This window comes from Oncorhynchus mykiss, chromosome 8 (assembly GCF_057628025.1).
Source record: "Oncorhynchus mykiss isolate SJ-2025 chromosome 8, ASM5762802v1, whole genome shotgun sequence".
NCBI lineage: Eukaryota > Metazoa > Chordata > Actinopteri > Salmoniformes > Salmonidae > Oncorhynchus > Oncorhynchus mykiss.
In genome coordinates this window covers 1,399,838-1,425,702 of record NC_143029.1, presented here as the reverse complement: position 1 = coordinate 1,425,702, position 25,865 = coordinate 1,399,838, and the positions used below count along the sequence as shown (strand labels likewise).

Here is a 25,865-nt window from a genome sequence, read left to right as displayed (position 1 = left end):
ATGTGGGGCAGTAAAACTGAAAGTGGATTTACCTACATCGGTACATACTAGTGGAACCTGGAGAGTGACCCATCCCTGGGAACGGGTTTTGGTGCCTCTCTCAAATTATATCAGAAGAAGCTTGTGTAGTACAGCTTTGTAAAACTAAAAGAGAGTAATGAAGTGTTCTACTTTAATGAGGACCAGCCAATCTTTTGATTCAGGATGAGGATCTTGATTTGATTAGGATCCCCATTACCCGACGCTAATGGAGACAGACAGTCTTACTGGGGTCCGACACATAACGGAAAATACATTACTGTAACGCTTTTCGTCTGGAGAAGGAGAGGAGGACCAAGGTGCAGCGTGGTACGGGTTCATTTTAATAAACAAAATAAACTGAACACTGAAATGACAAAAATAATAACGAGCGAGAACGAAAACGAAACAGTTCTGAATACGCACAAAACAGAAAACAACCACCCACAACCAAAAAGGGGAAAACAGGCTGCCTAAGTATGATTCTCAGTCAGAGACAACGATCGACAGCTGCCTCTGATTGAGAACCATACCAGGCCAAACACAATAATACAACATAGAAAAAATAACATAGACTACCCACCCCAACTCACGCCCTGACCAAACTAACACAAAGACATAAAAAAGGAACTAAGGTCAGAACGTGACAGTTACAGACAAAAAAAAATTACTTTACTCTCACTTGTGGTACAGCAGAATGGTAGATGACCTCCAGAGGTTAAAGAGTAGTGGCTCCTGCATTCTGGTAAATAGTGTCACCATAGTCAAGACCTGGCAGGAAGAGGTATGTTCTTCAATGAGTGTACAAAACATTAGGAACACCTGCTCTTCCTAGGACATAGACTGACCAGGTGAAAGCTATGATCCCTTATTGATGTCACTTGTTAAATCCACTTCAATCAGTGTAGATGAAGGGGAGGAGACGGGTTAAAGAAGGATTTTTAAGTCTTGAGATAATTGAGACATGTATTGTGTGTGTGTGTCATTCAGAGGGTGAATGGGCAAGACAAAATATGTAAGTGTCTTTAAACGGGGTATGGTAGTAGGTGCCAGGCGCACTGGTTTGTGTCAAGAACTGCAACGTTACTGGATTTTTCACGCTCAACAGTTTCCCGTGTGTATCAAGAATGGTCCACCATCCAAAGGACATCCAGCCAACTTGACACAACTGTGTGAAGCATTGGAGTCAACATGGACCAGCATCCCTGTGGAACGCTTTCAACACCTTGTAGAGTCAACATGGACCAGCATCCCTGTGGAACGCTTTCAACACCTTGTAGAGTCAACATGGACCAGCATCCCTGTGGAACGCTTTCAACACCTTGTAGAGTCAACATGGACCAATATCCCTGTGGAACGCTTTCAACACCTTGTAGAGTCAACATGGACCAGCATCCCTGTGGAACGCTTTCAACACCTTGTAGAGTCAACATGGACCAGCATCCCTGTGGAACGCTTTCAACACCTTGTAGAGTCCATGACCCGATAAACAGAGGCGGTTCTGAGGGCGAAAAGGGGCGCAACTCAATATTAGGAAGGTGTTCTTAATGTTTTATCCACTCAGTGTATGGCTATAATAGAAGCCTACTTTAAATCTCAGCTTCTTCACTATCTCATCCTTATGTTTTTTTTAAATTATAATTATTTTCAATCCAAAAGCTATTTATTGGCCGGAATCTGCTTGATGAAAGAACAATCCAATGCATAAATGTGTAAAACATCTGAAATATTTCTACGAGAATTACAAAACAGCTGTTACGATCGCTGGAATAAACGGACCAAGGCGCATGTGTTCCACATGTTTAATAAATGAACCTCACCAAAACAATACAGAACAAACTAAACATGAAACTAATGGCGTGCTCACAGGCAACTAACCAAAAAACAAGATCCCACAACAAACAGGTGGGAAAAAGGCTGCCTAAATATGATCCCCAATCAGAGACAATGATAGACAGCTGCATCTGATTGGGAACCATACCAGGCCAACATAGAAATAACAAAACTAGAATGCCCACCCTAGTCACACCCCGACCCAACCAAGATAGAGAATAAAGGGTCTCTAAGGTCAGGGCGTGACAACAACATACATTGTTTATTATCTATCCTGATTGTCTAGTCTCTTTACCCCTAACTACATGTTACCTTAATTAGCTACCTCGTACCCCTGCACATTGACTCGGTACTCCTTGTATACATTATCTTCAGAAAGTATTCACACCCCTTGACTTTTTCCATGTTTTGTTGGTAAGCAACTCCAGTGTATATTTGGCCTTGTGTTTTAGCTTATTGTCCTGCTGAAAGGTGAATTCATCTCCCTGTGTCTGGTGGAAAGCAGACTGAACCAGGTTTTCCTCTAGGATTTTGCCTGTGCTCAGCTCTATTCTGTTTATTTTTATCGTAAGAAACTCCCTAGTCCTTGACGGCATACCCATAACATGATGCAGCCACCATTATGCTTGAAATCAGATGTTATTGGTCACATACACATGGTTAGCAGATGGTTATTGGTCACATGGTTAGCAGATGTTATTGGTCACATGGTTAGCAGATGGTTATTGGCCAAATACACATGGTTAGCAGATGTTATTGGTCACATAAACATGGTTAGCAGATGTTATTGGTCACATACACATGGTTAGCAGATGGTTATGGGTCACATGGTTAGCAGATGTTATTGGTCACATGGTTAGCAGATGTTATTGGTCACATGGTTAGCAGATGTTATTGGTCACATGGTTAGCAGGTGGTTATTGATCACATGCACATGGTTAGCAGATGTTATTGGTCACATACACATGGTTAGCAGATGTTATTGGTCACATACACATGGCTAGCAGATGTTATTGGTCACATGGTTAGCAGATGTTATTGGTCACATGGTTAGCAGATGTTATTGGTCACATGGTTAGCAGATGTTATTGGTCACATGGTTAGCAGATGGTTATTGGTCACATGCACATGGTTAGCAGATGTTATTGGTCACATACACATGGTTAGCAGATGTTATTGGTCACATGCACATGGTTAGCAGATGGTTATTGGTCACATGGTTAGCAGATGTTATTGGTCACATGGTTAGCAGATGTTATTGGTCACATGGTTAGCAGATGTTATTGGTCACATGGTTAGCAGATGTTATTGGTTACATGGTTAGCAGATGTTATTGGTCACATGGTTAGCAGATGTTATTGGTCACATGGTTAGCAGATGTTATTGGTCACATGGTTAGCAGATGTTATTGGTCACATGGTTAGCAGATGTTATTGGTCACATGGTTAGCAGATGTTATTGCGAGTGTAGCGAGGTAACGTCTAACTAATTCCACAACAAAACCTAATACACACAAGGTGGTAAAGAACATGGTAAAGAATGGATAGTGTAGGATACAGTATACAGCATATTCATATGAGATAAGAAATGTGAGATATATAAACATTATTAAAGTGACTAGTGTTCCATTTAATAAAATGTGATTTGATTTGAGTCTCCGGACTTGAAACCCATTGAAAACCTGTGATTTGAAATGAAAAGGTCAGCCCATAAGCACAGACAAAGGATATAAAGGATCTGGAAGGAGTCTGTATAGAGGAATGGTCTAAGATCCCTCTCAATGTGTCCTCCAACTCATAAAACATTTTATAAAAAGGCTCAGCGTCGTTATCCTGAAGGTGAGGTATTGAAAGGTATTGAAAACAGGTGTCAATCATTTTGATTACTTGTTATACCATATCTCTTTATAATGTATGTGCATTAGTATAATAGAATTTCCACATGTTTTGGAGCAATATAGCTCAGTATTTGAATGTTTATTTTACCAATAATTATGGACCCCACTGTATATATTAAACATGTCTCTGTGTCTCGGTTTCTCTCTCTCTCTCTCTCTCTCTCTCTCTCTCTCTCTCTCTCTCTCTCTCTCTCTCTCTCTCTCTTTCTCTCCCTCTCTCTATCTGTCTCTCTCTCTCTCTCTCCATCTCTCTCTCTCTGTCTCTCTCCCTCTCTCTCTCTATCTGTCTGTCTTTCTCTCTCTCTCTCTCTCTCTCTCTCTCTCTCTCTCTCTCTCTCTCTCTCTCTCTCTCTTTCTCTCCCTCTCTCTATCTGTCTCTCTCTCTCTCTCTCTCCATCTCTCTCTCTCTGTCTCTCTCCCTCTCTCTCTCTATCTGTCTGTCTTTCTCTCTCTCTCTCTCTCTCTTTCTCTATCTGTCTCTCTTTCTCTCTCTCTCTCTCTCTCTCTCTCTTTCTCTATCTGTCTCTCTCTCTCTTTCTCTGTGTGTCTCTCTCTTTCTCTGTGTGTCTCTCTCTTTCTCTGTGTGTCTCTCTCTTTCTCTGTGTGTCTCTCTCTTTCTCTGTGTGTCTCTCTCTTTCTTTGTGTGTCTCTCTCTCTGTGTCTCTCCCTCTCTGTATCTCTCTCTCTGTATCTCTCTCTCTGTGTGTCAGGCCTGAACCAGGTGGTCAGTGAACAGGCTGTTGAAGGAGCCTCTCCTCTAGACAACATGATTCACAGACTTCAACAGGAGCAGGACCAGAGACTGTCTACAGACACACACAACAGAGGTAAACACACCAGCCGAGACAGTTCATTATTTTAGTCAAGACTTTACACCCAGACACACACAACAGAGGTAAACACACCAGCCGAGACAGTTCATTATTTTAGTCAAGACTTTACACCCAGACACACACAACAGAGGTAAACACACCAGCCGAGTCAGTTCATTATTTTAGTCAAGACTTTACACCCAGACACACACAACAGAGGTAAACACACCAGGGCTAGCCGAGACAGTTCATTATTTTAGTCAAGACTTTACACCCAGACACACACAACAGAGGTAAACACACCAGCCGAGTCAGTTCATTATTTTAGTCAAGACTTTACACCCAGACACACACAACAGAGGTAAACACACCAGCCGAGTCAGTTCATTATTTTAGTCAAGACTTTACACCCAGTTGCTTCTACACAGGACTAAAATTGGATACCTTTGGTGCTAACCGTACCCCCCCCCCCCCCCCCAGAGGTTCACTCCCCCCCCAACGTGGGTCTGCGTCGCAGTGGTCAGATCGAGGGGGTGAGACAGATGCACAGCAATGCTCCCCGGAGCCAGATGGCCACAGAGACAGACCTGGTAGCATGGAGCAGGAGGGTACTGGTCCCTGAGCTGGGGGACGCTGAGCTCAGGTAACAAACACAATACAGACCTGGTAGCATGGAGCAGGAGGGTACTGGTCCCTGAGCTGGGGGACGCTGAGCTCAGGTAACATACACAACAGGTCTGTAGCATGGAGCAGGAGGGTACTGGTCCCTGAGCTGGGGGACGAGTGACACAGTAGTCTAAGGCACTCCATCGCAGTGCTCGCTGTGCAACTAGAGATTCTGGGGTTGATTCCAGGCTCTGTCGCGAATGGGAGACCCATGGGGCGGTGCAGCGTCGTCCGGGTTAGGGGAGGGTTTGGCCGGCAGGGATGTTCTTGTCCCATCGCGCACTAGCGATGGCCGGGCACAGTGCACGCTGACACGGTCGCCAGGTGTACGGTGTTTCCTCCGACACATTGGTGCGGCTGGCTCTCCGGGTTAAGTGGCCGTTGTCTCAAGAAGCAGCGCGGCTTGGTTGGGTTGTGTTTCGGAGGAAACACGGCTCTCGACCTTCGCCTCTCCCGAGTCCGTACGGGAGTTGTAGCGATGAGACTGTAACGACCATTTGGATTGGCGAGAAAAAGGAGTCAAATAAAACAGTCAAATCAAATCAAAAACACACCTAAACGCACACACAGACCTGGTCCTCAAAAGTGTGTGTGTGTGTGTGTGTGTGTGTGTGTGTGTGTGTGTGTGTGTGTGTGTGTGTGTGTGTGTGTGTGTGTGTAGGAAACAGCTAAACTGGAGGGAGGCTAAAGGAGAGGAGGAGATCAGTGTCTACAGATCAGAGGGGAGGAGACACACTGTCCACCTTCACAGAGAAAGCAAGGTATTACTCACTGTCCACCTTCACAGAGAGAGCAAGGTATTACTCACTGTCCACCTTCACAGAGGGAGTAAAGTATCAGTCATACCTGTCAAGCAAGATACATAAAGTTCCTATTTTCTCTTTGTTTTTTGTCAGGTATCCTCTCCAGACTGTGTAGGGGTGGAGGAGGGGAGGAGAAGTCATGGTAACCATGGCTACCAGACGCGTGCGGCTGTGGAGGAGACGAGTCGTCACAGCGCTGAGATTGCTGATGATGACGACAACAACAGCATCTCAGAGGTACGGTCTGTTGTTGTGAACCTAGAGGTCTGTTGTTGTGAACCTAGAGGTCTGTTGTTGTGAACCTAGAGGTCTGTTGTTGTGAACCTAGAGGTCTGTTGTTGTGAACCTAGAGGTCTGTGGTATTGGTACGGCCTGTTATTGTGAACCTAGAGGTCTGTTGTTGTGAACCTAGAGGTCTGTTGTTGTGAACCTAGAGGTCTGTTGTTGTGAACCTAGAGGTCTGTTGTTGTGAACCTAGAGGTATGTTGTTGTGAACCTAAAGGTCTGTTGTTGTGAACCTAGAGGTCTGTTGTTGTGAACCTAGAGGTCTGTTGTTGTGAACCTAGAGGTATGTTGTTGTGAACCTAGAGGTCTGTTGTTGTGAACCTAGAGGTCTGTTGTTGTGAACCTAGAGGTCTGTTGTTGTGAACCTAGAGGTCTGTTGTTGTGAACCTAGAGGTCTGTGGTATTTGTACGGCCTGTTATTGTGAACCTAGAGGTCTGTTGTTGTGAACCTAGAGGTCTGTGGTATTTGTACGGCCTGTCTTTGTGAACCTAGAGGTCTGTTATTGTGAACCTAGAGGTCTGTGGTATTGGTATGGCCTGTTGTTGTGAACCTAGAGGTCTGTTGTTGTGAATCTAGAGGTCTGTTGTTGTGAACCTAGAGGTCTGTGGTATCAGTACGGTCTGTTGTTGTGAACCTAGAGGTCTGTGGTATTGGTACGGCCTGTTATTGTGAACCTAGCGGTCTATGGTATTGGTACGGCCTGTTGTTGTGAACCTAGAGGTCTGTGGTATTGGTACGGCCAGCATCGTGTGGTATGACTCATTATATTGTTGTTAGAGACCTGACTGGGTCCAGCATCGTGTGGTATGACTCATTATACTGTTGTTAGAGACCTGACTGGATCCAGCACCGTGTGGTATGACTCATTATATTGTTGTTAGAGACCTGACTGGGTCCAGCACCGTGTGGTATGACTCATTATACTGTTGTTAGAGACCTGACTGGGTCCAGCACCGTGTGGTATGACTCATTATACTGTTGTTAGAGACCTGACTGGGTCCAGCATCGTGTGGTATGACTCATTATATTGTTGTTAGAGACCTGACTGGGTCCAGCACCGTGTGGTATGACTCATTATACTGTTGTTAGAGACCTGACTGGGTCCAGCACCGTGTGGTATGACTCATTATATTGTTGTTAGAGACCTGACTGGGTCCAGCACCGTGTGGTATGACTCATTATACTGTTGTTAGAGACCTGACTGGGTCCAGCACCGTGTGGTATGACTCATTATACTGTTGTTAGAGACCTGACTGGGTCCAGCACCGTGTGGTATGACTCATTATACTGTTGTTAGAGACCTGACTGGGTCCAGCACCGTGTGGTATGACTCATTATACTGTTGTTAGAGACCTGACTGGGTCCAGCACCGTGTGGTATGACTCATTATACTGTTGTTAGAGACCTGACTGGGTCCAGCACCGTGTGGTATGACTCATTATACTGTTGTTAGAGACCTGACTGGGTCCAGCACCGTGTGGTATGACTCATTATACTGTTGTTAGAGACCTGACTGGGTCCAGCACCGTGTGGTATGACTCATTATACTGTTGTTAGAGACCTGACTGGGTCCAGCACCGTGTGGTATGACTCATTATACTGTTGTTAGAGACCTGACTGGGTCCAGCACCGTGTGGTATGACTCATTATACTGTTGTTAGAGACCTGACTGGGTCCAGCACCGTGTGGTATGACTCATTATACTGTTGTTAGAGACCTGACTGGGTCCAGCACCGTGTGGTATGACTCATTATACTGTTGTTAGAGACCTGACTGGGTCCAGCACCGTGTGGTATGACTCATTATACTGTTGTTAGAGACCTGACTGGGTCCAGCACCGTGTGGTATGACTCATTATATTGTTGTTAGAGACCTGACTGGGTCCAGCACCGTGTGGTATGACTCATTATACTGTTGTTAAAGACCTGACTGGGTCCAGCACCGTGTGGTATGACTCATTATACTGTTGTTAGAGACCTGACTGGGTCCAGCACCGTGTGGTATGACTCATTATACTGTTGTTAGAGACCTGACTGGGTCCAGCACCGTGTGGTATGACTCATTATACTGTTGTTAGAGACCTGACTGGGTCCAGCACCGTGTGGTATGACTCATTATACTGTTGTTAGAGACCTGACTGGGTCCAGCACCGTGTGGTATGACTCATTATACTGTTGTTAAAGACCTGACTGGGTCCAGCACCGTGTGGTATGACTCATTATACTGTTGTTAGAGACCTGACTGGGTCCAGCACCGTGTGGTATGACTCATTATACTGTTGTTAGAGACCTGACTGGGTCCAGCACCGTGTGGTATGACTCATTATACTGTTGTTAGAGACCTGACTGGGTCCAGCACCGTGTGGTATGACTCATTATACTGTTGTTAGAGACCTGACTGGGTCCAGCACCGTGTGGTATGACTCATTATACTGTTGTTAGAGACCTGACTGGGTCCAGCACCGTGTGGTATGACTCATTATACTGTTGTTAGAGACCTGACTGGGTCCAGCATCGTGTGGTATGACTCATTATATTGTTGTTAGAGACCTGTTTCTATAGGTTGGGGGGCTTTCATCAAGGTGTTTCTGTATGTTGGGGGCTTTCATCAATGTAGGGGCTTTCATCAAGGTTAGTGTTTCTATAGGTTGGGGGGCTTTCATCAAGGTGTTTCTGTATGTTGGGGGCTTTCATCAATGTAGGGGCTTTCATCAAGGTTAGTGTTTCTATAGGTTGGGGGGCTTTCATCAAGGTGTTTCTGTAGGTTGGGGGGCTTTCTTCAAGGTGTTTCTGTAGGTTGGGGGGCTTTCATCAAGGTGTTTCTATAGGTTGGGGGGCTTTCATCAAGGTGTTTCTGTAGGTTGGGGGGCTTTCATCAAGGTGTTTCTGTAGGTTGGAGTGCTTTCCTCAATGTAGGGGCTTTCATCAAGGTTAGTGTTTCTATAGGTTGGGGGGCTTTCATCAAGGTGTTTCTGTATGTTGGGGGCTTTCATCAATGTAGGGGCTTTCATCAAGGTTAGTGTTTCTATAGGTTGGGGGGCTTTCATCAAGGTGTTTCTGTATGTTGGGGGCTTTCATCAATGTAGGGGCTTTCATCAAGGTTAGTGTTTCTATAGGTTGGGGGGCTTTCATCAAGGTGTTTCTGCATGTTGGGGGCTTTCATCAATGTAGGGGCTTTCATCAAGGTTAGTGTTTCTATAGGTTGGGGGGCTTTCATCAAGGTGTTTCTGTAGGTTGGGGGGCTTTCTTCAAGGTGTTTCTGTAGGTTGGGGGGCTTTCATCAAGGTGTTTCTATAGGTTGGGGGGCTTTCATCAAGGTGTTTCTGTAGGTTGGGGGGCTTTCATCAAGGTGTTTCTGTAGGTTGGGGGCTTTCATCAAGGTGTTTCTGTAGGTTGGGGGGCTTTCATCAAGGTGTTTCTGTAGGTTGGGGGGCTTTCATCAAGGTGTTTCTGTAGGTTGGGGGGCTTTCATCAAGGTGTTTCTGTAGGTTGGGGGGCTTTCATCAAGGTGTTTCTTGGTGTAACGTCGTGACTATATTGAATTCTATTGTAGTGACCTTACTGAGTAAAGTACTTGTCATCATCACTTCTTATCACAATCAGAAACTCATAATGATGGCTAAACCCATTTCCACAATCAATCTCATAAACATTTGATTTGAACTCTAACTAATGAAGGCCAAGTTTGATGCGTTGTTCCACCAGGCCTTCCGCACATGTGGGCGGAAGTGTCTGGGAAGGAGATTAGGTGTAATGTGACTAACATGACTTTAGAGAGTATGCCATCATTCAGCCCAACATTTCACCCTTTATAAAGCTCATGTTTATTTAGTATTCAACGTAGTGGATAATGTCACACTGTTATGGCTAATTTATCAACCCTTTATAAAGCATGACATACTGTTATACATGCTTTGTAAAAAATGTACTGTATGTTGTGCTTATGACGGTGAAACCCGTCTCTCTCCACCTCTCTTTGTCTCTTTCTCTCTTCATCTATATCTCCCTCCTCCCTTTCCTCCCCCCTCCTCTCCCCCTTCTCCTCTGCCCCCCACTCCTCCCTCTCCCTCCTCTTCTCCCCCGTCTCTCTCTCACCAGGGAGAGGTAGATGTGCATCCTAACCCTGTGAATGGGAACTCTTCAGAGGAGGAGAAGGAGGAAGAGGAGAAGGAGCCCTGGCCTGAAGACCACAGCAGCTCCAGGTAGGAACCAACACACACAGACTGCTATATAGTCACTCTGATTACTTTGTTGATATAGTGACTACTCAGACAACCAGTGTTGCTATAGTGACTCCTCAGACTACCTGTGTTGCTATAGTGACTACTCAGACTACCAGTGTTGCTATAGTGACAACTCAGACTACCAGTGTTGCTATAGTGACAACTCAGACTACCAGTGTTGCTATAGTGACTACTCAGACTACTTGTGTTGCTGTAGTGACTACTCAGACTACCAGTGTTGCTATAGTGACTACTCAGATTACTCTGTTGATATAGTGACTACTCAGATTACTCTGTTGATATAGTGACTACTCAGACTACCAGTGTTGCTAAAGTGACTACGCAAATTACCAGTGTTGCTATATTGACTCCTCAGACTACCAGTGTTGCTATAGTGACTACTCAGATTACTCTGTTGATATAGTGACTACTCAGATTACTCTGTTGATATAGTGACTACTCAGACTACCAGTGTTGCTATAGTAACTACTCAGACTACCAGTGTTGCTATAGTGACTACTCAGATTACTCTGTTGATATAGTGACTACTCAGACTACCAGTGTTGCTGTAGTGACTACTCAGACTACCAGTGTTGCTATAGTGACTACTCAGACTACCAGTGTTGCTATAGTGACTACTCAGAATACCAGTGTTGCTATAGTGACAACTCAGACTACCAGTGTTGCTATAGCGACTACTCAGACTACCAGTGTTGCTATAGTGACTACTCAGACTACCAGTGTTGCTATGTGACTACTCAGATTATTCTGTTGCTATAGTGACTACTCAGATTACTCTGTTGATATAGTGACTACTCAGACTACCAGTGTTGCTATAGTGACTACTCAGACTACCAGTGTTGCTATAGTGACAACTCAGACTACCAGTGTTGCCATAGTGACTACTCAGACTACCAGTGTTGCTATAGTGACTACTCAGACTACCAGTGTTGCTATGTGACTACTCAGATTATTCTGTTGCTATAGTGACTACTCAGATTACTCTGTTGATATAGTGACTACCTAGACTACCAGTGTTGCTATAGTAACTACTCAGACTACCAGTGTTGCTATAGTGACTACTCAGATTACTCTGTTGAATTAGTGACTACTCAGATTACTCTGTTGATATAGTGACTACTCAGATTACTCTGTTGATATAGTGACTACTCAGATTACTCTGTTGATATAGTGACTACTCAGATTACTCTGTTGCTATAGTGACTCCTCAGATTACTCTGTTGCTTTAGTAATAACCATGATGCTAGATTTGTTATATAATTGTTCAAATCTTTATTTAACTCGGCAAGTCAGTTAAGAACTCATTCTTATTTACAATGCCGGCCTAGGAACAGTGGGTTAACTGCCTTGTTCAGGGGCAGAACGACAGATTTTTATCTTGTCAGCTCAGGGATTCAATCTTGCAGTTACTGGCCCAACGCTCTAATCACTAGGCTACCTGCCTCCCCGTACTGACTACTATGCTTACTCTGTTGCTATAGTGACTACTCCAGTGACTACTCTGACTGGACAGCAGATGCAGGGATCAACCTGGAACCACCGAAGAAGAGCGTGAAGGTGAAAAAGAAGAGCAGCAGCTCTGAGGAGGATGGAGAGAAGAAGAGAGAGGTAAAAAGAGACAGGAAGAAAGACAAAGCAGACAAAGATGGAGCGCTACCAAAGAAGAAGAAGCCAAAGGAGAGGAGGAAGGTGTGTGTTGTCTTCGTGTGTCTCAGAATGACTGTCTCTGATTACAATATTTTATTTTCAAGTTACATCCCTCTCTTGTTCCCCATCTCTCTCTCTCTCTCTCTCTCTCGCTCTCTCTCTGTCTCTCTCTGTCTCTCTGTCTCTCTGTCTCTCTCTCTCTCTCTCTCTCTCTGTCTCTCAGAGGGTAGAGTTCCAGGAAGAGGGACTAACTCTAGAGGAGTGGCTTCCGTCAGCCTGGATCACAGACACAGTCCCTCGGAGATGTCCCTATATACCACAGATGGGAGATGAGGTAACACATACTCACACACACACACACCCAGCCAGCCAACCAGCCCCCCAGCCAGCCAGCCAACCACCCAGCCCCCCAGCCAGCCAACCACCCAGCCCCCCACCCAGCCAACCAGCCCCCCAGCCAGCCCCCCAGCCAACCAACCAGCCCCCCAGCCAGCCAACCAGCCCCCCACCCCCCAGCCAACCACCCAGCCCCCCACCCAGCCAGCCAACCAGCCCCCCAGCCAGCCACCCACCTGTGTCCTAACAGTGTGTTGTCCAGGTGTCCTAACAGTGTGTTGTCCTGGTGTCCTAACAGTGTGTTGTCCAGGTGTCCTAACAGTGTGTTGTGTTGTCCAGGTGTCCTAACAGTGTGTTGTCCAGGTGTCCTAACAGTGTGTTGTCCAGGTGTCCTAACAGTGTGTTGTCCAGGTCTCCTAACAGTGTGTTGTCCAGGTGTCCTAACAGTGTGTTGTCCAGGTGTCCTAACAGTGTGTTGTCCATGTGTCCTAACAGTGTGTTGTGTTGTCCATGTGTCCTAACAGTGTGTTGTCCATGTGTCCTAACAGTGTGTTGTCCAGGTGTCCTAACAGTGTGTTGTCCATATGTCCTAACAGTGTGTTGTCCAGGTGTCCTAACAGTGTGTTGTCCAGGTGTCCTAACAGTGTGTTGTCCAGGTGTCCTAACAGTGTGTTGTCCAGGTGTCCTAACAGTGTGTTGTCCAGGTGTCCTAACAGTGTGTTGTCCAGGTGTCCTAACAGTGTGTTGTCCAGGTGTCCTAACAGTGTGTTGTCCATGTGTCCTAACAGTGTGTTGTGTTGTCCATGTGTCCTAACAGTGTGTTGTCCATGTGTCCTAACAGTGTGTTGTCCATGTGTCCTAACAGTGTGTTGTCCATGTGTCCTAACAGTGTGTTGTCCATGTGTCCTAACAGTGTGTTGTCCATGTGTCCTAACAGTGTGTTGTCCATGTGTCCTAACAGTGTGTTGTCCATGTGTCCTAACAGTGTGTTGTCCATGTGTCCTAACAGTGTGTTGTCCATGTGTCCTAACAGTGTGTTGTCCATGTGTCCTAACAGTGTGTTGTCCATGTGTCCTAACAGTGTGTTGTCCAGGTGTCCTAACAGTGTGTTGTCCATGTGTCCTAACAGTGTGTTGTCCAGGTGTCCTAACAGTGTGTTGTCCAGGTGTCCTAACAGTGTGTTGTCCAGGTGTCCTAACAGTGTGTTGTCCAGGTGTCCTAACAGTGTGTTGTCCAGGTGTCCTAACAGTGTGTTGTGTTGTCCAGGTGTCCTAACAGTGTGTTGTGTTGTCCAGGTGTCCTAACAGTGTGTTGTCCAGGTGTCCTAACAGTGTGTTGTCCAGGTGTCCTAAACGTGTGTTGTGTTGTCCATGTGTCCTAACAGTGTGTTGTGTTGTCCATGTGTCCTAACAGTGTGTTGTCCAGGTGTCCTAACAGTGTGTTGTCCAGGTGTCCTAACAGTGTGTTGTCCAGGTGTCCTAACAGTGTGTTGTGTTGTCCATGTGTCCTAACAGTGTGTTGTGTTGTCCATGTGTCCTAACAGTGTGTTGTCCATGTGTCCTAACAGTGTGTTGTCCAGGTGTCCTAACAGTGTGTTGTGTTGTCCATGTGTCCTAACAGTGTGTTGTCCAGGTGTCCTAACAGTGTGTTGTCCAGGTGTCCTAACTGTGTGTTGTGCAGGTGTCCTAACAGTGTGTTGTCCAGGTGTCCTAACAGTGTGTTGTCCATGTGTCCTAACAGTGTGTTGTCCAGGTGTCCTAACAGTGTGTTGTGTTGTCCAGGTGTCCTAACAGTGTGTTGTCCAGGTCTCCTAACAGTGTGTTGTCCAGGTGTCCTAACAGTGTGTTGTCCAGGTGTCCTAACAGTGTGTTGTCCAGGTGTCCTAACAGTGTGTTGTCCAGGTGTCCTAACAGTGTGTTGTCCATGTGTCCTAACAGTGTGTTGTCCAGGTGTCCTAACAGTGTGTTGTCCAGGTGTCCTAACAGTGTGTTGTCCAGGTGTCCTAACAGTGTGTTGTCCAGGTGTCCTAACAGTGTGTTGTCCAGGTGTCCTAACAGTGTGTTGTCCATGTGTCCTAACAGTGTGTTGTCCAGGTGTCCTAACAGTGTGTTGTCCAGGTGTCCTAACAGTGTGTTGTCCAGGTGTCCTAACAGTGTGTTGTCCCGGTGTCCTAACAGTGTGTTGTCCCGGTGTCCTAACAGTGTGTTGTCCATGTGTCCTAACAGTGTGTTGTCCATGTGTCCTAACAGTGTGTTTTCCATGTGTCCTAACAGTGTGTTGTCCATGTGTCCTAACAGTGTGTTGTCCATGTGTCCTAACAGTGTGTTGTCCATGTGTCCTAACAGTGTGTTGTGTTGTCCAGGTTTACTACTTCCGTCAGGGTCATGAGGCGTATGTAGAGATGACCAAACAGAACCAGATCTACAGCATCAACCCTAAGAAACAACCCTGGCACAAGATGGAGCTACGGGTAAACCCCCACACACATACTAACACACACCCCCACACACATACTAACACACCGCCCCACACACATACTAACACACCCCCCCACACACATACTAACACACCCCCCCACACACATACTAACACACCCCCCACACACATACTAACACACCGCCCCACACACATACTAACACACCCCCCCACACACATACTAACACACCGCCCCACACACATACTAACACACCCCCCCACACACATACTAACACACCCCCCACACACATACTAACACACCGCCCCACACACATACTAACACACCGCCCCACACACATACTAACACACCCCCCCACACACATACTAACACATCCCCCCCACACACATACTAACACCCCCCACACACATACTAACACATCCCCCCCACACACATACTAACACACCCCCCACACACATACTAACACCCCACCCACACACATACTAACACAACCCCCCACACACATACTAACACATCCCCCCACACACATACTAACACAACCCCCCACACACATACTAACACATCCCCCCACACACATACTAACACAACCCCCCACACACATACTAACACACCCCCCCACACACATACTAACACACCCCCCACACACATACTAACACACCCCCCCACACACATACTAACACCCCCCCACACACATACTAACACACCCCCCACACACATACTAACACACCCCCCCACACACATACTAACACAACCCCCCACACACATACTAACACATCCCCCCCACACACATACTAACACCCCCCCCACACACATACTAACACCCCACCCACACACATACTAACACAACCCCCCACACACATACTAACACATCCCCCCACACACATACTAACACAACCCCCCACACACATACTAACACATCCCCCCACACACATACTAACACAACCCCCCACACACATACTAACACATCCCCCCACACACATACTAACACAACCCCCCACATACATACTAACACATCCCCCCACACACATACTAACACAACCCCCCACACACATACTAACACAACCCCCCACACACATACTAACACAACCCCCCACACACATACTAACACAACCCCCCACACACATACTAACACCACCCCCCCACACACATACTAACACAACCCCCCACACACATACTAACACATCCCCCCCACACACATACTAACACCCCCCCCACACACATACTAACACCCCACCCACACACATACTAACACACCCCTCCACACACATACTAACACATCCCCCCGACACACATACTAACACCCCCCCCACACACACACATACTAACACCACCCCCCCACACACATACTAACACACCCCCCCCACACACATATACTAACACACCCCCCCCACACATACTAACACCACCCCCCCACACACATACTAACACCCCCCCCACACACATACTAACACACCCCCCCACACACATACTAACAACCCCCCCCACACACATCCTAACACACCCCCCCCCACACACATACTAACACACCCCCCCCACACACATACTAACACACCCCCCCACACACATACTAACAACCCCCCCCACACACATCCTAACACACCCCCCCCCCCACACACATACTAACACACCCCCCCACACACATACTAACACACCCCCCCACACACATACTAACACATCCCCCCCACACACATACTAACACACCCCCCCACACACATACTAACACACCCCCCACACACATACTAACACACACCCCCCACACATACTAACACCACCCCCCCACACACATACTAACACCCCCCCCCCCACACACATACTAACACACCCCCCCACACACATACTAACAACCCCCCCCACACACATCCTAACACACCCCCCCCCCCCCACACACATACTAACACACCCCCCCACACACATACTAACACACCCCCCCACACACATACTAACACATCCCCCCCACACACATACTAACACACCCCCCCACACACATACTAACACACCCCCCCCCACACACATACTAACACACCCCCCCACACACATACTAACACACCCCCCCACACACATACTAACACATCCCCCCCCACACACATACTAACACCACCCCCCCACACACATACTAACACCCCCCCCCCCCACACACATAGTAACACACACATAGTAACACACACCCCCACACACACACTAAAACACCCCCCCCACTACACACACTAACACACCCGACACACACTAACACACACCCCCACACACACTAACACACCCTACGCACACTAACACACCCTACACACACTAACACACACCCCCACACACACTAACACACCCTACACACACTATTACACACCCCCACTACACACTAACACCCTACACACACTAACACACCCGACACACACTAACACACACCCCCACACACACTAACACACCCTACGCACACTAACACACTCTACACACACTAACACACACCCCCACACACACTAACACACCCTACACACACTATTACACACCCCCCTACACACATACTAACACCACCCCCCCACAAACATACTAACACACCCCCCCACACACATACTAACACACCCCCCCACACACATACTAACACACCCCCCCACACACATACTAACACCCCCCCCCCCCCCCCACACACACATACTAACACACCCCCTCACACACATACTAACACACCCCCCCACACACATACTAACACACCCCCCACACACATACTAACACCCCCCCCCCCACACACATACTAACACACACCCCCACCCACATACTAACACACCCCCCACACACATACTAACACACCCCCCCACACACATACTAACACCCCCCCCCCCCCACACACATACTAACACCCCCCCCACACACATACTAACACCCCCCCCCCACACACATACTAACACACCCCTCCACACACATACTAACACACCCCCCACACACATACTAACACACCCCCCCACACACATACTAACACACCCCCCACACACATACTAACACACCCCCCCACACACATACTAACACACCCCCCCACACACATACTAACACACCCCCCCACACACATACTAACACACCCCCCACACACATACTAACACACCCCCCCACACACATACTAACACAACCCCCCACACACATACTAACACACCCCCCCACACGCATACTAACACCCCACCCACACACATACTAACACACCCCCCCCACACACATACTAACACCCCCCCCCCCCCACACACACATAGTAACACCACCCCCCCCACACACATACTAACACACACCCCCACACATATACTAACACCCCCCCACACATACTAACAACCCCCCCCCCACACACACATACTAACACCACCCCCCCACACACAAACTAACACACCCCCCCACACACATACTAACACACACCCCCACACACATACTAACACATCCCCCCCACACACATACTAACACCACCCCCCCACACACATACTAACACACCCCCCCCCCACACACATAGTAACACACCCCCCCCACACACATAGTAACACACCCCCCCACACACACACTAACAAACCCCCCCACTACACACCACCCCACTACACACTAACACACTCTACACACACTAACACACACCCCCACTACACACACTAACACACCCTACACACACTAACACACCACCCCACTACACACTAACACACCCTAAACACACTAACACACCACCCCACTACACACTAACACACTCTACACACACTAACACACACCCCCACTACACACACTAACTCACCCTACACACACACTAACACACCACCCCACTACACACCCTACACACACTAACACACCACCCCACTACACACTAACACACCCTACACACACTAACACACCCTACACACACTAACACACCACCCCACTACACACACTAACACACACACCCCACTACACACACTAACACACCACCCCACTACACACACAATCACACACCCTACACACACTAACACACCACCCCACTACACATACTAACACACCACAACACTACACACACTAACACACCACCCCACTACACACACTAACACACCACCCCACTACACACACTAACACACACCCCCACTACACACACTAACACACCACCCCACTACACACACTAACACACACCCACCCTATAAACACTAACACACCACCCCACTACACACACAAACACACACCCTACACACACTAACACACCACCCCACTACACACACTAACACACACCCCACTACACACACTAGCACACCACCACACTACACACACTAACACACCACCCCCACTACACACACTAACACACCCTACACACACTAACACACACCCCTACACACTAACACATACCCCACTACACACACTAACACACCACCACACTACACACACTAACACACCACCACACCACACACACTAGCACACCACCCCCACACACACTAACACACCCCCCCACTACACACACTAACACACCCTACACACACTAACACACACCCCCACTACACATACTAGCACACCACCCCCACACACACTAACACACCCCCCCACTACACACACTAACACACACCCCCACTACACACACTGACACACCCTTACACACTAACACACACCCCACTACACACACTAACACACCACCACACTGCACACACTAACACACCACCACACTAACACACCACCACACTACACACACTAACACACCCCCCCACTACACACACTAACACACTACCCCCACACACACTAACACACACCCCCACTACACACACTAACACACCACCCCCACACACACTAACACACACCCCCACTACACACACTAGCACACCCCCACTACACACACTAACTCACCCTACACACACACTAACACACCACCCCACTACACACCCTACACACACTAACACACCACCCCACTACACACTAACACACCCTACACACACTAACACACCCTACACACACTAACACACCACCCCACTACACACACTAACACACACACCCCACTACACACACTAACACACCACCCCACTACACACACAATCACACACCCTACACACACTAACACACCACCCCACTACACATACTAACACACCACAACACTACACACACTAACACACCACCCCACTACACACACTAACACACCACCCCACTACACACACTAACACACACCCCCACTACACACACTAACACACCACCCCACTACACACACTAACACACACCCACCCTATAAACACTAACACACCACCCCACTACACACACAAACACACACCCTACACACACTAACACACCACCCCACTACACACACTAACACACACCCCACTACACACACTAGCACACCACCACACTACACACACTAACACACCACCCCACTACACACACTAACACACCCTACACACACTAACACACACCCCTACACACTAACACATACCCCACTACACACACTAACACACCACCACACTACACACACTAACACACCACCACACCACACACACTAGCACACCACCCCCACACACACTAACACACCCCCCCACTACACACACTAACACACCCTACACACACTAACACACACCCCCACTACACATACTAGCACACCACCCCCACACACACTAACACACCCCCCCACTACACACACTAACACACACCCCCACTACACACACTGACACACCCTTACACACTAACACACACCCCACTACACACACTAACACACCACCACACTGCACACACTAACACACCACCACACTAACACACCACCACACTACACACACTAACACACCCCCCCACTACACACACTAACACACTACCCCCACACACACTAACACACACCCCCACTACACACACTAACACACCACCCCCACACACACTAACACACACCCCCACTACACACACTAGCACACCACCCCTACACACACTAACACACCACCCCACTACACACACTAACACACCACCCCACTACACACACTAACACCCCACTACACACACTAACACACACCCCCACTACACACACTAACACACCCTACACACACTAACACCCCACTACACACACTACACACACCCCCACTACACACACTAACACACCCCCCCACTACACACACTAACACACCACCCCACTACACACACTAACACCCCACTACACACACTGACACCCCACTACACACACTAACACCCCACTACACACACTAACACCCCACTACACACACTAACACACCACCCCACTACACACACTAACACACCCTACACACACTAACTCACCACCCCACTACACACACTAACACACCCTACACACACTAACACACACCCCCACACACGCTAACACACACCCCCACTACACACACTAACATAACACACACCCCCACTACACACACTAATACACCACCCCACTACACACACTAACACACCCTACACACACTAACACACCACCCCACTGCACACACTAACACACCCTACACACACTAACACACCACCCCCACACACACTAACACACCCTACACACACTAACACACCACCCCACTACACACACTAACACCCCACTACACACACTAACACCCCACCCCACTACACACACTAACACACCCTACACACACTAACACACCACTACACATACTAACACACACTACACACACTAACACACACCCTACTACACACACTAACACACACCACCCCACTACACACACTAACACACCCTACACACACTAACACACCACCCCCACACACACTAACACACCACTACACACACTAACACACCCTACACACATTAACACACCACCCCACTACACACACTAACACACCACCCCACTACACACACTAACACACCCTACACACACTAACACACCACTACACACACTAACACACCACCACACTACACACACTAACACACACCCCCACTACACACACTAACACACACCCCACTACACACACTAACACACACCCCCACTACACACTAACACACACCCCCACACACACTAACACACACCCCCACACATACTAACACACACCCCCACTACACACTAACACACACCCCTACACACACTAACACACCACCCCACTACACACACTAACACACCACCCCACTACACACACTAACACCCCACTACACACACTAACACACCACCCCCACACACACTAACACCCCCCCCCCACTACACACACTAACACACACCCCCACACACACTAACACACACCCCCACTACACACTAACACACACCCCCACACACACTAACACCCCACTACACACACTAACACCCCACTACACACACTAACACACACCCCCACACACACTAACACACACTCCCACTACACACTAACACACACCCCCACAAACACTAACACACCACCCCCACACATATTAACACACACACTAACACACACATTAACACACACCACCCCACACACTAACACACACATTAACACACACCCCCACACACACACTAACACACACTAACACACACACACTAACACACACACACTAACACACACACACACTAACACACACACTAACACACACACTAACACACACACACACTAACACACACACTAACACACACACACCCACACACACTAACACACATTAACACTAACACACACACACATACACACACACACCCACACACACTAACACACACACACTAACACACACTAACACACACACCACCACCCCCACCACACACACAAGGAAAAGACATGAATAAGATTGTCAGCTAAATTACTAAATCACCCTGACCTCAAGAAACAACTGTGTGTGTGTGTTTGTGTGTGTGTGGTGTGTGTGGTGTGTGTGTGTGTGTGTGTGTGTGTGTGTGCGTGCGTGTGTGTGTGTGTGTGTATGTGTGTGTCTCTCTGTAGGAGCAGGAGCTGGTGAAGATAGTAGGGCTAAAGTATGAGGTTGGTCTCCCCTCTCTCTGCTGCCTCAAACTGGCCTTCCTGGACCCTGATACTGGCAAGCTGACTGGAGGCTCCTTCTCCATGAAGTAACCATACCTTACTCTGTGTGTGTGTGTGTATGTGTGTGTGTGTGTGTGTGTGTGTGTGTGTGTGTGTTTGTGTGTGTGTGCACAATTGTGACTGTTTTTCTGTGTTTGTGTGTTACTAACGTGGTATATGTGTGTTGTCATAGATACCACGACATGCCTGACGTGATTGACTTCCTGGTTCTGCGGCAGCAGTTTGATGATGCGAGAGACCACAACTGGACCATAGGTCAGTCTCTTTCTAAGGGCCCTGTGTCTGTGGTTAGGCCATAGAGATGGATAGAGGTCTCATCATTGTATCTATGACGTTATGGGTAGGCCATAGAGATGGATAGAGGTCTCATTATTGTATCAATGCCGTTATGGGTAGGCCATAGAGATGGATAGAGGTCTCATCATTGTATCTATGACGTTATGGGTAGGCCATAGAGATGGATAGAGGTCTCATCATTGTATCTATGACGTTATGGGTAGGCCATAGAGATGGATAGAGGTCTCATCATTGTATCCAAATGGTGTTGTAATTAGAAGTGACCTTGTCCCATCCAGGTGACAGGTTCAGGTCAGTGATAGATGATACCTGGTGCTGTTGTAATTAGAAGTGACCTTGTCCCATCCAGGTGACAGGTTCAGGTCAGTGATAGATGATACCTGGTGCTGTTGTAATTAGAAGTGACCTTGTCCCATCCAGGTGACAGGTTCAGTTCAGTGATAGATGATACCTGGTGGTGTTGTAATTAGAAGTGACCTTGTCCCATCCAGGTGACAGGTTCAGGTCAGTGATAGATGATACCTGGTGCTGTTGTAATTAGAAGTGACCTTGTCCCATCAAGGTGACAGGTTCAGGTCAATGATAGATGATACCTGGTGGTGTTGTAATTAGAAGTGACCTTGTCCCATCAAGGTGACAGGTTCAGGTCAATGATAGATGATACCTGGTGGTGTTGTAATTAGAAGTGACCTTGTCCCATCCAGGTGACAGGTTCAGGTCAGTGTTAGATGTTATCTGGTGGTGTTGTAATTAGAAGTGACCTTGTCCCATCCAGGTGACAGGTTCAGGTCGGTGATAGACGATGCCTGGTGGTTCGGGACCATTGAGGACCAGGAGCCCTTCCAACCAGAGTACCCAGACAGCCTGTTCCAATGCTACAACGTCTGGTAGGTTATAACATCTCTATGAACTTTCATAAACCTATAACCCTGTATAATGCCAGACAGCCTTTTCCAATGCTACAATGTCTGGTAGGTTATAACAACTCTATGAGCCTCAATAACCCTACAACTCTGTATAATGCCAGGCAGCCTGTTCCAGTGTTCACAACATCTGGTAGGTTATGACACCTCTGAGCCATCATAACCCTATAACCCTTCAGAACGCCAGACAGACTGTTCCAGTAATACAACATCTGGTAGGTTATAACACCTCTGAGCCATCATAACCCTATAACCCTTCAGAACGCCAGACAGACTGTTCCACTAATACATCATCTGGTAGGTTATAACACCTCTGAGCCATCATAACCCTATAACCCTTCAGAACGCCAGAGAGACTGTTCCACTAATACATCATCTGGTAGGTTATAACACCTCTGAGCCATCATAACCCTATAACCCTTCAGAACGCCAGACAGACTGTTCCAGTAATACAACATATGGGAGGTTATAACACCTCTGAGCCTTCATAACCCTATAATCCTTCATAACACCAGACAGACTGTTCGTTTTACTACATCTGCTAGGTTTTAACCCTGCATTAACCTTTATGACATGAAACAACCTTGATACTCATTTTTTTTGTTTTGTTTGTTTTTATCGATTTTACAAAAGCACAAACATCAACGCCTGTTATAATCTTTTAGCCTGATGATAATGTGTTTCCTTTCTAGCTGGGATATTGATGATGATGATGTGTTTCCTTTCTAGCTGGGATATTGATGATGATGATAATGTGTTTCCTTTCTAGCTGGGATATTGATGATGATGGTAATGTGTTTCCTGTCTAGCTGGGATAATGATGATGATGATGATGTGTTTCCTGTCTAGCTGGGATAATGATGATGATGATAATGTGTTTCCTGTCTAGCTGGGATAATGATGATGATAATGTGGGTCCTGTCTAGCTGGGATAATGATGGTAAATGTATTTTTTGTCTAGCTGAGATAATGATGACGATAATGAATTTCCTGTCTAGCTGGGATAATGATGCTAATGATGATGATCATGTGTTTCCTGTCTAGCTGGGACAATGATAATGTATTTCCTGTCTAGCTGGGATGATGATGTGTTTCCTGTCTAGCTGTGATAATGATGCTAATGATGATGCTAATGTGTTTCCTGTCTAGCTGGGATAATGATGCCAATGATGATGATAATGTGTTTCCTGTCTAGCTGGGATAATGACGATAATGATGACGTGTTTCCTGTCTAGCTGGGATAATGATGATGATTTTTATTTATTTATTTTATTTTACCTTTATTTAACCAGGTAGGCAAGTTGAGAGTTCTCATTTACAATTGCGACCTGGCCAAGATAAAGCAAAGCAGTTCGACAGATACAACAACACAGAGTTACACATGGAGTAAAACAAACATACAGTCAATAATAAAGTATAAACAAGTCTATATACAATGTGAGCAAATGAGGTGAGAAGGGAGGTAAAGGCAAAAAAAGGCCTTGGTGGCAAGGTAAATACAATATAGCAAGTAAAACACTGGAATGGTAGTTTTGCAATGGAAGAATGTGCAAAGTAGAAATAAAAATAATGGGGTGCAAAGGAGCAAAATAATTAAATACATTTGGGAAAGAGGTAGTTGATAGGGCTAAATTATATGTGGGCTATGTACAGGTGCAGTAATCTGTGAGCTGCTCTGACAGTTGGTGCTTAAAGCTAGTGAGGGAGATAAGTGTTTCCAGTTTCAGAGATTTTTGTAGTTCGTTCCAGTCATTGGCAGCAGAGAACTGGAAAGAGAGGCGGC

General features: G+C 47.1%; 1 protein-coding gene across 2 annotated transcripts in view; it reads left to right on the top strand.

The window, feature by feature from the left end:
• phip (PHIP subunit of CUL4-Ring ligase complex) overlaps positions 1-25,865 on the top strand; it is a 112,330-nt gene that overhangs the window by 57,488 nt on the left and 28,977 nt on the right. For both annotated transcript variants that reach the window (XM_036984530.2, XM_036984528.2), the window contains exons 19-29: positions 4,459-4,575; positions 5,041-5,203; positions 5,888-5,987; positions 6,123-6,266; positions 10,413-10,516; positions 12,040-12,247; positions 12,429-12,539; positions 14,904-15,011; positions 22,764-22,888; positions 23,035-23,117; positions 23,935-24,046. In XM_036984530.2, the coding sequence (XP_036840425.2) occupies positions 4,459-4,575; positions 5,041-5,203; positions 5,888-5,987; positions 6,123-6,266; positions 10,413-10,516; positions 12,040-12,247; positions 12,429-12,539; positions 14,904-15,011; positions 22,764-22,888; positions 23,035-23,117; positions 23,935-24,046 (1,375 nt within the window). The remainder of the gene's footprint in view (positions 1-4,458; positions 4,576-5,040; positions 5,204-5,887; positions 5,988-6,122; positions 6,267-10,412; positions 10,517-12,039; positions 12,248-12,428; positions 12,540-14,903; positions 15,012-22,763; positions 22,889-23,034; positions 23,118-23,934; positions 24,047-25,865) is intronic.